The 16536-nt window shown below is 34.5% G+C and overlaps 1 protein-coding gene across 3 annotated transcripts; it reads left to right on the forward strand.

Annotated features, from left to right (window-relative positions):
* Positions 1-612: 612 nt before the first annotated feature.
* LOC120183551 (mRNA-capping enzyme-like) lies at positions 613-7720 on the forward strand. Of its 3 annotated transcripts, none has more exons than XM_039188235.1 (18): positions 613-908; positions 1320-1472; positions 2068-2206; positions 2679-2830; positions 3206-3289; positions 3367-3429; positions 3686-3814; positions 3903-4109; positions 4311-4430; positions 5030-5079; positions 5210-5372; positions 5466-5603; positions 6080-6202; positions 6286-6384; positions 6613-6702; positions 6794-6878; positions 6970-7103; positions 7206-7720. In XM_039188235.1, exons 2-18 carry the CDS (start codon positions 1344-1346, stop codon positions 7332-7334), a joined length of 2034 nt encoding a protein of 677 aa, XP_039044166.1. In that variant the 5' UTR covers positions 613-908; positions 1320-1343; the 3' UTR covers positions 7335-7720. The 3 variants fall into 3 exon arrangements, with proteins under 3 accessions (XP_039044166.1, XP_039044165.1, XP_039044167.1); XM_039188234.1 differs by having other exon boundaries at positions 614-908; positions 1312-1472; XM_039188236.1 differs by lacking the exon at positions 5466-5603 and having other exon boundaries at positions 615-908; positions 1312-1472; positions 7206-7668.
* The last annotated feature ends 8816 nt before the right edge of the window (positions 7721-16536 follow it).

Below are 16536 nucleotides of genomic sequence, written 5' to 3' on the forward strand. Positions count from 1 at the left end.
TATTTGGTTTAAAGTAGACCACATGGTGTATACATTTTATATCTTAGTGTATAGATTATTTAAGTCATGATATTTTATATATTAACTTTAAAATAATTTATATTAACTTATTAAATATAATTTATTATTAACTTATTTTTAAAAATATTTATATTTTCATTTAAAAATATATTTTATGTTAAAATATATTCAAAAAAATGTGATTAAATTGAAAGAATATGTAAATAACAATGACTAAATGTATAATTATATCAATTATCACATCACATATTCTGTTAATTGTTAATGAAAGTTAACCCTTGATGGTCACGTCTTAATTAAATAAAAAATAAAGTAACTAGATTTTAATTAAATAAAACGAAAGTGATCATATCTTATATTTTTTTAAATCAGTGACCAAAAGTGGACAAAATATAAATATTGGGATCACATGTGAAGTTAACCCAAATAGTAAAATCCACTGAAAACCAAATTTAATGGAGTGATTATGAGGTGAGGAAGAGAAGACGACTTCGCCACAAAGTTTGTCTAACAAAATTAATCATATAATTAAAATACTCTGATTTGTTGTTAGTATTAATTAATTAAAATTGATTGTTTCAAATACTCTCTCCGACATTTTATATTCTTCGTATTACTACTCTCCATTTCAAACACAAACTACTTCCTCTTTCTAGGGTTTCGAAGGGAAAACTTTCAGAGAACCCCAGAGGGCACCCTACCCTAACACTAATTGCAGGGTTCTTGCAGCTCTCACAACAAGTTTATTGGGCTTATTTGATTCACGTGATTCAATTTTGTTTTTCCGGGGAACAAATAAAAGACAGGAAATCATTTTATTTTAGCGGATTCGGCAACGTTGTGGATCTTCATTTTGATGCAATTTCTATGTTGATTTCACGTTTCTGGTGAGTTTCAACCTTTTTTTTAAAAAAAAATCTTTTTCGATTTTCTCTTTCTCCTCGTCGACCGTTTTGCTTTTGCTGGCGAAAGGGTTGCATTTGCTTGCGTATAATTTTGTTGGTTCGGGTTTTTCCAATTGTTTATTTACTTCGCTCACTTGCTATACAATTTATAGTTTAAGAATACAACGCAAAATAAGAAACACGAAAAGTGAGGTAGAGTGTGAGAGGAAAGAGCAAGAGATGTTAGGTAGATTTGCTCTTATTTTGACCAATTTATTTCTAGGAGAGAGCTATCCGTTTTTTTTTTTTATGATTTAGCATCTATCGATTAGAGAAATTTCTTCCTAACAATAGAATTATTTATTATTTATATTCTTATTTTCATCTTGCTTACCTTTTCAAATAGGGTTTTAGTTCATGGTGTTTGGTAAATGCTGAATGATTGCTAGTATGGACTTAAATGCTTCGCCAGTACCTGAAGATGATGAAGAGACATATGAAAGCCATATAGAACGTTACTCTGCACTAGAAGAACATGTAGAATCTGGAGTTGAAATTTCACGACGGGTACTTCTCAACATTGCTCTTGGCTTTCTTCGGTTTGATTTTTCCTTCCTTCTATAGAATGCATTTTAGTTGCTTTTGACATCTATTATCCATTGGAAATTGTTCCGGCCTTTTAGTTATTTTTTTTAATTCTGGTAAACGTTTATCTGGACAGTCTCAGAATGAGTAATTTCTGGCATTGAGGGAGAGCTTGAGGTAGTGCTGTAGATGAAACTAATATTTTTGGTTTCATGTGCATTTGATGTTGAGGTTGTTTGGGTTAATGTAGTTGGTTCGGGGGTAGTAGCTCTACTTATTGTCTGCGTAAAGTGGGGTGGTTTAAACAAAACATGGTGGCTTGTATATCCATTATACCTGAAATTAATTTCTCTTGCAAAGGATTTGTGTGGATGTTTGTGTTCATAATTTTGAATATTATTTGACATTCATGTCGGATTCCTCTTTCTTTTTCCATCTTATGCCCTTTTGTGTTTCCTGTCTACATCAAGCACATTGTACTGTGTTGGTTTTGTTTTACACTTCAAAAGGGTTGCTTTAATCTTCATATTCTTGCCACTGTTTATTCATGCATGATAATGGAATTTGACACTTTTAGGAACGTGAAGAAAGACGAAAGAGACTGAAAAGAGACCGATCAGATGACCGTCCAGTGCATGTCTCCCAGCCCCCTGTACATGATGAATTTTATCAAAATAGGAATTCCAGGTCTTATGATAAAAGTAGGCTCCCTCCTGGTAAGATCCCTGACATTGAACAATATTGCTAACTATTTTTGGTGTTACTGTCAATCTATTTTTAATAACCTTGGTGTTCCATTGCCAAATATTGTATAGTGTGTTTAAGGTTTGTGTTATGTATTTTTTAATAATCGGTTAATAGTTAATGAAAATGAAGGTTTTATGTGTCTGCAGACTGCAATAATCAAAATGGTTTCTATAACTTTAATAATCATATAAGAATTCTGTAAATTCAATGCTTGAAGTTGATGGCATAAATGATTTTGTCAGCTTTTCAGAGTGTATTTTGGCAATTGGCATTGGTATCATGACAAGAGTGAACAGATTATTTTTTAAATGTTATTTGTTAGTCGTTTCATTTTTGTGCTTAAGTTGATGACTCGATTGATTTATTAACATTTTAAAATTTAAATTTAAGTTGTTGTTTAAGACATTGCAGCTCTTTTTATCCTTTCTATTCTTTGGGCAGGTTGGCTGGATTGTCCATCAGCTGGTCAGGAAATAGGCTTTATTATTCCTTCTAAGGTTCCTCTTGGTGAGGCTTATAATGACTGTATTCCTCCTGGTAAAAGATACTCTTTTAAACAAGTGATTCATCAGCAAAGAGTTTTAGGAAGAAAGGTATATAGACAATGTTAATACCCTTTTAATTATCCCATGAAATGCAAAGAGGGTCTTTTTTATCATCATATCTATCATATAAATGGCATGCAAATTTTTCTTTTATGAAGGAGTCTGGGAATCCTTGAAACTGCTGGGTCGTATTAACTAGAGATTGAAAATGCATATAGGGACTAAGGTGGTTATATAAAGTTAGTTAGTGAACATGCTCGTACCATTCATGATTTGCAAAACTATTTGTTCTAAAGATGTGCAACAATTCTTTCGGGCTTGTCACACAAATTAGTTGGACATAAGTTTCTGTTGGATAAGAGATGTGCAGTGAGATTGTTAATAATAATAATTTTTATCTTGCCTGCAATATTTTGTTTTCAGCTTGGTTTGGTGATTGATTTAACAAACACATCGCGTTACTATCAAACTACAGACCTGAAGAGAGAAGGCATTAAGCATGTAAAGGTGAGCATAGGTGTCATATAGTTTACTGTTTCTCTTGTTGCTTGCATCTTTGCTTTAATTTTTGGCTTTTGTTCTAGATCCAATGCAGGGGAAGAGATGCTGTGCCTGAGAATGTGGCTGTAAATACCTTTGTTTACGAGGTACTTCTACTATGATTCTTGGTTATCATTTCTACTAGAATGTCTGCTGTTACCTCTTCTTAAATGTGATTCCTGTTAATAGTTGTGGCTGATATTATATGTTTCCTTATCATCATGACTCTATTGTCACCCCACTTCTGATTGAACTTGTACATTGTTGATTTACATATATCTTTCAGGTTCCAAATATCTCGAGTTACTTATTCTTAATGTGCTGTAACCAATTAATGGATTTTCCATGTAATTTGTTTATTAGGTGTCACAGTTTCTTCTACGTCAAAAATCGAAGAAATATATTCTTGTTCACTGTACACATGGGCATAACCGCACTGGATACATGGTTATTCACTATCTCATGCGATTACAATCAATGTCTGTTACTCAGGTTAGTTATTCTTTGTTGAACTCGTCTTACAAAAAACCATTTAGGTATTCATAATGCAGCAATGTATTTTGTCTTAACTTTTATGCAGGCAATAAAAATTTTCTCTGAGGCACGCCCTCCAGGAATCTACAAACCTGACTATATTGATGCTCTGTATGCATTTTATCATGAAAGAAGGCCTGAAATGGTTGTATGCCCTCCGACACCTGAGTGGAAGAGGTCTTCTGACCTTGATCTCAATGGTGATGCAGTCGCGGATGATGATGATGATGATGGAGGTCCAGCCGCATTACCTGTACGAATGACCTTGCAGTATTGTTCATTTTTCCTCTTTTTTGGGATGTATTAACTTCCATAAGGGCATTAAAATAAGAACGTTGACGTCAACAAAAGCTTTTTATATCCTTTACTTCTCTTCCATATGAAAAAAAGGCTAGATTTCTGGAACAAGTATTTTATTTAGATTTCAGCTTTAATAAGTCTTTTCTCGTATCAGGAGAATCATGAAACTGATTTAGCGTTGACAAATGATGACATTTTGGGAGATGAAGTACCTCGTGATCAGCTGGAATCAATGCGATCATTTTGCTACCAAACATTGAAGTTAAATGTTGGGGTATGCACTTTAAATCGGTTCTTTTTTATGGTATCTATCCACTTATTCATGTTATCAAGACGATGAGATTTGGGGAAAAGTTCATCAAACTTGTGACAGACAACATTATAGCTTTTCAATCCACTTTCTTTTATCGCTTCTTTACTTTTTATGTGATAATTTTCTAGAGGAAAATTAGGTGACGAGTTAGTAGTAGGATTTGTCGCTTTGAATATGGTAGAATGACTTGTAATGATAATATTTAAATTTTAAGCATATTTTCTCTTAATGATAACATTAAGGCTTTGCTTGTTATTTTGAGTGGAAAGGAATAGGGACCGAAAATTTGTTAATCAAATGGTCAAGGTTCATAAACATTTTCTTTATAATGTAACCATTAGGTTAAAAAATTTCCCACCCTCACTCATTTCCATCCTTCATAATAAAGTATATCCTAAGAGAACTTATCCCCTCTATAAAGTCAAAAACTGTTGAAAACTTGAATACCTCTTTTTCAGTTAATTCTTTGTCCTCTTTTTCAGTTAATTCTTTGTCTTGTGTTTCATTCATTATGGTTTTGGTTTAACATGAGCTCTGGCATGCCCTTTTCTTGAAAGCAGTGTAGAGGACATTCACAATTTCCTGGATCACATCCAGTTTCACTGAACAGGTTCCTTTATATGTTAATTTCTTTCTATCCTTTGGGATGAAGTGAATGTTGAGTTAGTCCTACTTACTGTTTTTTTCATTTGGCCTGGAATCTTTATACTAAAAACGAGTTTCTATTTTTGTGTTTTCAGGGACAATCTACAACTTTTAAGGCAACGTTATTATTATGCCACTTGGAAAGCTGATGGAACACGATATATGATGTTAATAACTGTTGATGGTTGTTATTTAATTGATAGGAGTTTTAGTTTCCGAAGGCTTCAGATGAGGTTTCCATGCAGACACCCAAATGAAGTATGTATTTGCTTATCTGTTATTTTAAGGAAAACTCTGGACATTTAGTGTCACATATGTCTTATTAATTTGACATAATTTTCAACTTGTAAGGTTATAGGGGACAGAACTCATCATTTCACATTGCTTGATGGGGAAATGGTAATAGATACCTTACCAGACTCACAAAGGCAAGAGAGAAGATATCTCATCTACGATATGATGGCAATTAATGGCATTTCCATCGTAGAGGTTGGTTCTGCTTATTTGTAACAATTTTTCCTCTTCATTTTATTATAATTTTTTCATTGTAATTGTATTATGAAACTGATGATAATTAAGTTGAAATTTTTCCATATAGTTATTTAAACTTACTTTAGGCTTCTAGAGACAAGATTCTAAACATTTTTAGTCAGACTTCTCCGATGTGCATTGTCTTAATTTTGATTTATGTTTTGATTTACCTAACCAAATTTCCAAAAACCATTATTTGATTAGAAGCTGTCATTCATTTGGGGTTATGGAAGATAACAATTACATTACTTAGTTGCTATGAAGTAAAATTTGTCAACGGAGCTTTTGTTGGTTTTCCTTATTGATTCCTATTGTTCATTTTCTTATGGAATTCAACTGTGGAGCCATTAATATAAGAGTATATTGAAATTGAGAGGCAAATGCCTCTTAATTTTCAGAGTCGTGTTATTTTCTCTTATGAAAATCTGGTGCAGCGACCTTTCTATGAACGGTGGAAAATGCTGGAAAAAGAAGTTATTGAGCCTCGAAATTATGAGCGGCAGAACATTTACCAGAGCAGGAATCCTTATTATCGATATGACCTTGAACCCTTCAGGGTATGTATTGAGGAGAAACAATGCTTAATATATTGATTTATTTCCCATCTGTGAGATAGGCTTAAGCTTAATTTTGTTATCAGGTTCGGAGGAAGGATTTTTGGCTGCTGTCCACCGTAAATAAGGTTTTGAAGGAATTTATCCCCAGGCTCTCTCATGAGGCAGATGGTCTTATTTTTCAGGTGATTGAAGAGGATATCAGATTATGGATCTCAAACCTTTCAGACTTGTTTATTTCACTAATTTTCTTGTTTTGTAAATGATCTTTTGATCTGTTTCAGTACTTCAGAAAACAAGCTTATTTTCTCTGGTTTCACACTATACATCCTTCTGATTCACGGATCTTTACTTTTGAGGTTGTGGCACTTCTTACATACGCTATGTTATGAAAAATTATTATTATTTTCCAGGGTTGGGATGATCCCTATGTACCTCGCACTCATGAAGGTCTTCTGAAGTGGAAATATGCTCGGATGAACTCTGTTGACTTTCTATTTGAGGTTGTCTCAATTTTCTTTGATCGTTTGTTCTCTTTTCCTTTAAAAAAACTTTTGACATTGATCCTAAACTGAAACCTTTATGCTTTGACAGATTGGCAGTGATGATCGCCAACAACTTTTTCTCTATGAACGGGGAAAAAAGAAGTTGATGGAAAGGGATACAGTTGAATTCAGAGGTTGCTGTTAAATGTGTTTATTCTTTTTCTGCTTCATTTGAAATATTAGCATAGATTCTGATTCCCCCCCCCCTTCCTGAATTACTTGCAGATGTTTCTGATCCTCTGTCTTCTTTCAATGGGAAGATTATAGAGTGTTCTTGGGATCCTGATCAACAGATGTGGGTCTATATGCGGATCAGGACAGATAAGTCGACTCCAAACGATTTCAATACTTTCAAGAAGGTTGGTCTGTCTGTCTCTCTCTCATTGCTAAGTAGAGAAATAGTTTTCGAAATGTTGTTGCAGTGCTAACTGCAGTAAGATGTTTGTTTATGCAAAGAACAGGTAATGCGAAGTATAAGGGATAATATCACAGACGAAATCTTATTGAATGAGATTAATGAGATAATTCGATTGCCCATGTATGCCGATAGAATAAGATTGGACAGCAAGGCTTCAGCACGACGCAAGTGATGGTCGGTTGTGCTGTTGACTGGGTGTGCTGTGGTTGTTTATGTTAGTGAGTTGGGCGCATAATGGGGCAGTAATATTGACGGTGATGCATCAGGTGGGTGGCTTTGATATGATGTATTGTAACGAAAATCTGTGCTAAGTGATCCAGGCAGTGGAAGAATAGTTGAATAGTTACGCGAGGCTGAGTGTTGAGTTGAGGATTTTTTTTTTTTTTTTTTTTTTTTTTTTTATAGTTGGCCAGATGATTTAGCATTGCAGTTTGCATGCATTTAGGGTTAACCAATGTATATTATTGTTTATTGTTTTATTTTAATATTTTTCTTCCTTGCCTAGTTGTAGTGGGTCTCGTGATCATTTCAATTAAATTATGTTTGGAAAATCTTTCATCTTTGTGCGCCAAAATGTTTACAAAGGGATTCATCTAAATACAAGCTTGGGGTTTAAAACTATACAGAACTTGATCTTGGCCAGGTGGAGAGATGGGAGCAAGTGATGATTGTAGCACTGAAAATAAAAGGCCAAGCGGGTTCCAATGTTGAGATAAAATCATGGCAGAGCATTATTCATTGGCCGTTGGCCCCTCTAAACTTGTAAATACTAAAAAGAATCAAGGGATGGGTGAAAAGGAAGCTGAGGCTCATCTCTGCGTTTCCACCTCAAAATCATTTCGACTGAAGATTTTCATGCAGTAGTGAAGTAGTATATATAGTAGGGGCATAGGCTCTTTATTTGATTACAAATTTCAGTGTAGAATAGGTTTCGTTGACCTTCTAATAGCCACACCAAATAATAAATGACAGGCTTAATTGTAATAATAAAGAGCTACTCTACTGGATCATACCGTATGCTTTGAAAACCTATTCTACTAATAGTACATGATATTGGCAGTCCAAGCCCTAAGATGCCGGTAGTAAGTTTATGCTCTTCCTTTAAACATGGGGCAATCAACCACATATGGTTAACAATCTCTGAATTCATTTTGACCCACCATTACCAATGTATATCCTGGCTCACTTGAACACGATTGGAAGCATTGACCAATGACATGCGGATACTAGCCTCAAGGAAGCTTTCGAGCTCCGCATGAACACACCATGACTATGAAGCCATATTTTCCAATATATTATACCAAACAGAATGTACCCATCCTCAGTATTGTCCCTTCTGGGTTAGATAAACTGGTGGTAACCCACTCCAACAGGTTAAGGCTTCTAAGAACGTACCAGATTCTCTGGTCAAATGTTCTGCCAGACATGAATATGATTCGCATCTTCCTCATACCAAGTGTAATACCCTAATTTTGTACTAAAGTTAAAATGGGAACAAAATGTAAGGACCAAACTTGCAATTGTACCTTTTTTAATTTTTAGGATTTAAATGCCAAAAAGCAATCAGTGTAACAGGACCCCTTTTTTTTCTTGTAAACCAGAAAGAAAAGAAAAATCAAAGATCTCTCCTTCACGTTTTGTTATATACTTTATTATTATTATTAGGGTAAACTACTTCAGTGGTCACTAATATTTGGGTAAATTTTTGTTTTCACCACTGATATTTCAAAAGTTACAAATCGGTCACTACCGTTATCGTTTGTTACAAATTGGTCACTCGCCGCTAACAGGCGTGACGAAAAACAAATGTGGCCTGTTAACAGCAGTTAACCTGCTTACCTGGATGGTATAATTACACAAATAGTCCATGTTATTTATATATTCTTTCAATTTGATCATAGTTTTAATAAATTAAAATATATTTATTTTTAATTCTTATAAATAATGATATATTTTTCAAAAAATGAATTCAAAAATTTAAAATTAGTTATAAAAACAAAAAATTAACGTCTTAGTTGTGTGCATTATTCTTTCAATTTGGTACTCTAGTTCCTTTAATTTTTTGTGAACGACCGTCCCGTTCATTATTCTTTGGTTATGCAGTTTGTTGCTTCTGAATCTGTTTTAGTTATTCAAAAGTTTGGTACTCGAGCTCATTAACCGGTCTTCCTGCTCTCTTTTCCTTGGATAAAAGGCATTTTGCGCAATGTGTTTGATTCCAACTCTGGTGTATGTTTCTTTTGGAAGTTCGAATTACCTTCCTATGTGTTTCTACCATTTTAGCAAATAGATTCCTTGACAAAGAGGTATTAGAATTTGGTCAATATCATTAGCGCTTTCTGTTTGTATTTGTTACTTTAAACGACACCACTTTTGTTGGAAAATAAACTAGCAAACAAGTAATTTCCCTATAACCATATTAGTAAGAATGCGAAATAAAAGAGGAAAAATAATACCCGAAATTGATAACGGAGTTCAACCAATTATGCCTACGTCTCCGGACTGTTGCAGATCTTTTACTAAGAGAAAAAATTTACAGGTGTTTACAAAACACTCACTACTCACAAGAAAGCTCTCTAGTATTGGGAGAAAGAAATGATTTGGGATGATTTTGAAGCTAAATGGGCTAGGGTATTTATAGTTGAAGCTTAAGGACTAATCTTGTAAATACCATAAAGTGTGTAGGGACTAAAATGCATTTTCCCCATTTTTATTTTTAACACAAAATCTATTTGGTGCTAACCTTTGAATAATTCACCGCCATTATTGAAATCATGCATCGCCTATTATTGACTATATGCATTTTAGGCGATGCCCACTTCCCCATCTTTTTTACTTTACAATCTCCCACTTGAAGACTAGTTTTAATCTATCTTCACACCTCGATCGATGCAGCAACATTTTTGTCTTGTTACTCTAGCATGCTAACTGAAGCTGAACACAAATTCAGTTTGACCGTAGTCACTGTCTTTGTTAACATGTCTGCCGGATTTTGAGCTTCACTAATCTTTTCAAGTTTCAAAATCCCATCTTCCAGAAGAGATCGGATATAATGATATCGCAATTGTATGTGCTTCGTCCTGGAATGAAAAGCCGGATTCTTTGCTAGAAGGATAACACTTTGACTGTCGCAATACAAGACATTGCTTTCTTGTTTCTTGCCTAACTCTTCCAAGAAACTTTGGAGCCAAACCATCTCCTTGTTGGCTTCCGTAACACGACATATTATGCTTCAGTTGTGGAGAGAGCAACTCTTTTGTAGTTGAGAAACCCAACTCACTGCAGTACCTCATAGAGTATAGACATACCCTGTAGTGCTTCTTCTGATGCTAACATTTCCGGCTAAGTCAGCATCTACATAGCCTATCAATATCGTATCTCCACCTTTGAAACAAAGTGCTTTGTTTGTGGTACCCCGCAGATATATGAGGATCCATTTGATTACTTCCTAGTGTACCTTGCCCGGATTATTCAAGTACCTGCTAACAGCTCCCACTGCATGAGCAATATCTGGTCTAGTACAAACCATGGCATACATCAGACTTCCAATTGCTGAGGCATACGACACTTTCACAATGTATGCACGTTCTTCCTCTGTCTTTGGTGACTGTTCTTTGGAGAGTTTAAAATGAACACCTAAAGGTGTACTTACTGGTTTAGCATCTTGCATGTTAAACCTAGAGAGTACTTTGTTGATGTACTCAACATGTGATAAATGCAAAGTCCCCGACTTTGTGTCTCTTAATTCTCATCCCAAGAATCTGCTTTGCAGCGCCCAGATCTTTCATTGCAAACTGCTTCGACAATTTTTGCTTCAAGTTTATAATCTCTTATATGTCTGAGTCTACAACGAGCATGTCATCAACGTTGTTGAAAACATTTTGATATTTCGATATAACAAATTAAGTTAAATGAATTTTAAGATTTTCCAAATGATTTTCTAAGTATATTCGATAGAATTATTCGAATATCAAAACATTACTCCAAATCTTTCAAAGATCATTTTTAATCCTTACTCAAAATGTAAAATTAAATTTTAATCTTAAAACAATTTCAAAATAATTTTACAAAGTATTTCGAACCATTTCAAAAGCCAAAAATTCCAGATTGCTCAGAGGGAACCGATTCCCCCCCAAGGGGGTATCGATTCCCCCTGAATGGTTTGGCTCCGAGAATTCCAGTATGCTCGGAGAGAATCGATTCCCCCCCAGGGGGTACCGATTCCCCCTTGTATAACGGTCGAAATATTTGAATTTACACTTAGGGAACCGATTCCCCATAGGGGGTACCGATTCCCCCCACGCTCCAAACTGTTTTATTAATTGTTTTCACACTAAAACGGCTATATTATTTTCTCTAATTATCCCCAACGTTCAGAAGTGATTCAAGGTGTATTTAAGCAAGCTTAGAAGGCATTGATCAACAACAAGAAACATCAAGCAATTAGAATCAAGAGAGAATCAAAGAGAAAGCATCAAACCTCAAGTTTGAGCATTTCAAGCCTATTTTTCATTCAATATTCATTTTGCTTTCAAGAACACTTATTGTGCTCAATTGTATTTATTCTTGAGTGTTCTTTCTTTGTTCTAGAATTGTGCAAACATATTTGCCTTGTGAGGTTTTTCTTGTAATTTTGCAAATTTGTATTTCTCTTTGAAAAAAGAGTGTTCTCAAGAATTGGGGTATATTCTTGAGGGAGTTGTAAGGTTATCTCTTTGGCCTCAAAATAAAGAACAAATTAGTGAATTTGTTGGAAAATTCTTAGTGTGGATAGCTAAGGTAGTGGACGTAAACTTTGGTTGATAAAGTCGAACCACTCTAAATCGCTGTGCAATTTCTTTCAATTTTCTGCAAAAGCTTCCACCGAATTTTTTAATTGCCAATTCACCCCCCTCTTGGCCATATTCATCAATCGATTAACTCAACAATTGGTATCAGAGCCTAACTCATTTGAAGGTTTAATCGCCTCTTGAGTCGATTCGGGAAGAGTTATATCGATAATCAAAGTCATCAATGGCCTCCGCTTCAAACTTCGACTCCGGTCTCGATTCGATGCCCGTCAACAAGCCTCCTTTCTTCAATGGAGCTAACCATGCCTATTGGAAGAATAGAATGATGTACTTCATTCAAGCAAGTGACATGAGAGCATGGAATGTTGTAGAAGAAGGATACATCAAACCTCTCACTCATCCAAGGTTGTGGAGTGAAGGAGAGACAAGAATGTTCCAGCTCAACTCCAAAGCCATCCATATCATTTTTTTGTGCTCTTGGACCAGATGAATACGGAAGAGTTTCATCGTGTACAACCGCCAAAGAAATATGGGACAAACTTCAAGTCACTCATGAAGGTACCGATGAGGTAAAGAAATCTAAAATTAGTATTCTAACGCATAGCTATGAAAATTTCAGGATGAAACCAAATGAAGATATCAAAGCTATGACGGATAGATTTTCAACGATTGTCAATGGTCTCAAATCATATGGAGAGATCATTTCAAATGAAAAGCTTGTGAGGAAGTTAGTCTACTCCCTCCCAAAATCGTGGCAATCAAAGAAGACGACAATCATCGAGTCTAAGGACTTAACGTCCTTAACTCTTGAAGAGCTAATTGGGTCACTCCTCACTCATGAAATGATGCTCGAAGATGAGGTGGACCTCGACAAGATTGACGAGACACCAAAGGAGAAGGAGAAGAAGAAAAACATTGGAGTTGTTCTCAAATCCACAAAAGATGAGAGTGATTCGAATAACGATGACGATGACGAGGAAATGGCATTATTTACCAAACGGTTCAGAAAAATGATGAGACCTTATCGAGGAAGAAAATTCAAACGAAATGAAGGCCTCAAAAATAAACCAAAAGAGAAGGACCCAATCATTTGCCACGAATGCAAAAAGCCAGGGCATGTTAAATATGATTTCCCATAATTGAAGAAAAAGGGTCAATCAAAGAATAAGCACAAGGCTCATGTGGCTACATGGAGCGATGAAGAAAGTTCCGATGAAGAGGAACAAGAAGTAGCTAACTTGTGCTTGATGGCATTTGGGGAAGATTCTAAGGTAACCTCTAACTCATCCGATTTTGATGATTTATCCTATGATGAGTTATTAGAGGAATATAATGGGTTGGCTTCGGATTATGAGAAATTATTTTTAAAATATAAAAATGATGTTTCAAAATTGAAAAATGAAAACAAACTCATATCCAAAACCAACAACGATCTTGAAAGTAAAATCAAAGATTTGCAAATCAAACTAGAAGAGTTTGAAAAGAAAAATTTAGATTTGAAAAATTTACTTTCAAAGATCAATGATGATCATCAAAAGAAAATTGATGATCTTAAAACTTCTTTTGATAAAGTTGGAACAAAACATTTTGAAAAAGGTGGAAATTCAAAATCCAACTTTGTTAGAAAAAGTTTTAGAAACTACAATCATAGAGGTCCCCAAAGAACCTCTAATGGAAAAATCGTTAGAAGTATGTGGGTTCCTAAAGAACTCATTACTACTAAAGATAAAAATATCCTAGACAAATGGATACCTAAGGGGACTAGGATTTTGGAAACTAATAAATATGGACCCAAAAGAATTTGGGTACCAAAAATCAAAAATTAATCTATGTTTGTAGGGAAAGGAGCATTGCTACAAGGCACGGGAAACAAATTCAAATTCATGGTACCTTGATAGTGGATGATCAAGACACATGACCGGAGACAAAAGCCGGTTCATTGAGCTTAACGCAAAAAATGGAGGAGAAGTGACTTTTGGAGACAATTCAAAAGGTCACATTGAAGGTATTGGTACAATAGGTAATACCTCTTCCATACAAATTAAAAATGTTTTATATGTGAATGGATTAAAGCATAATCTATTGAGTATTAGTCAATTATGCGATAAAGGATTCAATGTCTTATTTGAAATTAATGGTTGTAAAGTCATTGACATTGCATCTAATCGGATTATGCTTGTTGGTCATAGAATAGGGAACATATACATGGTGCATTTAGATTCTTTTGATATGAGTAATTTATGCCTAGTTGCTAAGGATGAACATGATAGTTGGTTATGGCATAGGAGACTAGGACATGCTAGTATGAGTGTTTTGCAATGGTTAATTCAAGGAGACCTAGTAAGAGGGTTGCCTAAGCTTAAATTTGATAATGATAAAATCTGTGATGCTTGTGCTAAAGGAAAACAAAAGTGAGTTTCTTTTAAATTCATTAATGATGTATCAACTAGTAGAGTTTTACAATTGATCCATTTAGATCTTTTTGGGCCAACTAGAACTACTAGCTTGGGTGGAAAACAATATGCATTTGTCTTGGTAGATAACTATTCTAGATATACTTGGGTTCTATTTTTAAATACTAAAGATGAAGCATTAGAAAAATTTATCACATTTTTCAAAAGTAATCCAAAATGAAAAAGGTTACTCTATAACTAGTGTTAGGAGTGATCATGGAACTGAATTTGAAAATCTTGGATTTACTGAATTTTGTAACTCTAACGGTATTAGCCATATTTTTTCAACACCTAGAACCCCTCAAAAAATGGAGTTGTTGAGATGAAAAATCGAACTTTAGAAGAAATGGCTAGAACCATGCTTTGTGAAAATAATTTGCCAAAATATTTTTGGGCGGAAGCCACAAATACCGCTTGTTATGTTATAAATCGAGTAATGATTAGGCCAATTTTAAAGAAAACTCCATGTGAAATTTTAAAAAATAAAAAGCCTAACATTAGTTATTTTCATCATTTTGGATGCAAATGTTATGTTTTAAACAACGGTAAAGAAAACCTTGGCAAATTTGATGCTAAAAGTGATGAAGGAATTTTTCTGGGTTATTTCTTAAATTCTAAAGCCTATCGTGTATTTAATAAAAGAACTTTAGTTGTAGAAGAGTCTATACATGTTGTTTTCGATGATAATCCCCTTCCGAGGAAGGATTCTTGTGTGAATGATGATGTAGGTGTTATAAATACAAATGACGTTAGACATGACGTTGGACAACCATCATCAAAAGAAGAAATGAAAAATGAGGAAACTCATGATCCTCTTGAGAATCCAACCATTGAAGAAAGGGAAGTATCTTATCCAAGAGAGTACAACTATGTCAAGGATGGTGAAATTATAGGTGATCCATCAAAAGGGGTAACAACTCGATCTTCTCTTAGAAATATTTGTAATTATGTTGCATTTATCTCATGCATAGAGCCTAAGAATATTAAAGAAGCATTAAATGATGAACATTGGATTATGGCTATGCAAGAAGAGTTAAATCAATTTGAGAGAAGTAAAGTATGTATATTAGTTGAAAGGCCTAGTAATAAATCTACTGTAGGTACTAGATGGGTATTTAGGAATAAGCTTGATGAGAGTGGTAATATAGTGAGAAACAAGGCTAGACTTGTTGCTCAAGGGTATACTCAAGAAGAGGGCATAGACTATGATGAAACATACGCTCCCGTAGCTAGGATGGAAGCAATTGGAATGTTATTAGCATTTGCGTGTTTCAATGAATTTAAATTATATCAAATGGATGTTAAAAGTGCATTTTTAAATGGTTTTATAAAGAAGAAGTGTTGTGGAACAACCTCCAGGTTTTGAAGATTCAAATTTTCCGGATCATGTTTTAAAATTGACAAAAGCACTTTATGGTTTAAAGCAAACTCCTAGAGCTTGGTATGAAAGATTGTCAAATTTTTTAATTGAAAAAGGTTTTTCAAAACGGAAGGTTGACACTACATTGTTTTTGAAGCATAAAGGTAAAGATTTATTAGTAGTTCAAATTTATGTTGATGATATAATATTTGGTTCTACTAATGATGTTCTTTGCCAAGAATTTTCTAAGCTAATGCAAAGTGAGTTTGAGATGAGCATGATGGGGGAGCTCTCATTTTTCTTGGGACTCCAAATCAAGCAAATAAAAGATGGCATCTTCATCAATCAAGCTAAGTACGTCAAAGATATGCTCAAGAAGTTTGGACTGGAAAATGGGAAACCTCATGACACTCCAATGAGCTCTTCAACAAAGCTTGACTTAGATGAAGGAGGTAAATGTGTAGATGTTAAATTATATAGGTCAATGATTGGATCTCTACTTTATCTAACTGCAAGTAGACCGGACATTATGTTTAGTGTTTGCTTATGTGCTAGATTTCAATCATGCCCTAAGGAATCACATTTACTAGCTGTTAAGAGAATCTTTATATACCTTAAGGACACTCCTAGTTTAGGACTTTGGTATCCTAGAGACTCTAGCTTTAGCTTGCATGATTTTTCTGATGCGGATTATGGAGGATGCAAATTAGATAGGAAAAGCACCTCCGGTACTTGCCAATTCCTTGTAAATATGCTAATTTCTTGGTTTTC

Source organism: Hibiscus syriacus, unplaced genomic scaffold, assembly GCF_006381635.1.
Source record: "Hibiscus syriacus cultivar Baekdansim isolate YM2019G1 unplaced genomic scaffold, ASM638163v2 tig00112789_pilon, whole genome shotgun sequence".
Classification (NCBI taxonomy): domain Eukaryota; kingdom Viridiplantae; phylum Streptophyta; class Magnoliopsida; order Malvales; family Malvaceae; genus Hibiscus; species Hibiscus syriacus.

Excerpts from the sequence above, each read along its gene's own strand:
- LOC120183551 (XM_039188235.1), top strand. The coding sequence starts at position 1,344 with ATGATTGCTAGTATGGACTTAAATGCTTCGCCAGTACCTGAAGATGAT. Across the intron at positions 4,110-4,310 it reads GAGGTCCAGCCGCATTACCT|GAGAATCATGAAACTGATTT; the intron begins GTACGAATGACC and ends TTCTCGTATCAG. Across the intron at positions 5,080-5,209 it reads CATCCAGTTTCACTGAACAG|GGACAATCTACAACTTTTAA; the intron begins GTTCCTTTATAT and ends TTGTGTTTTCAG.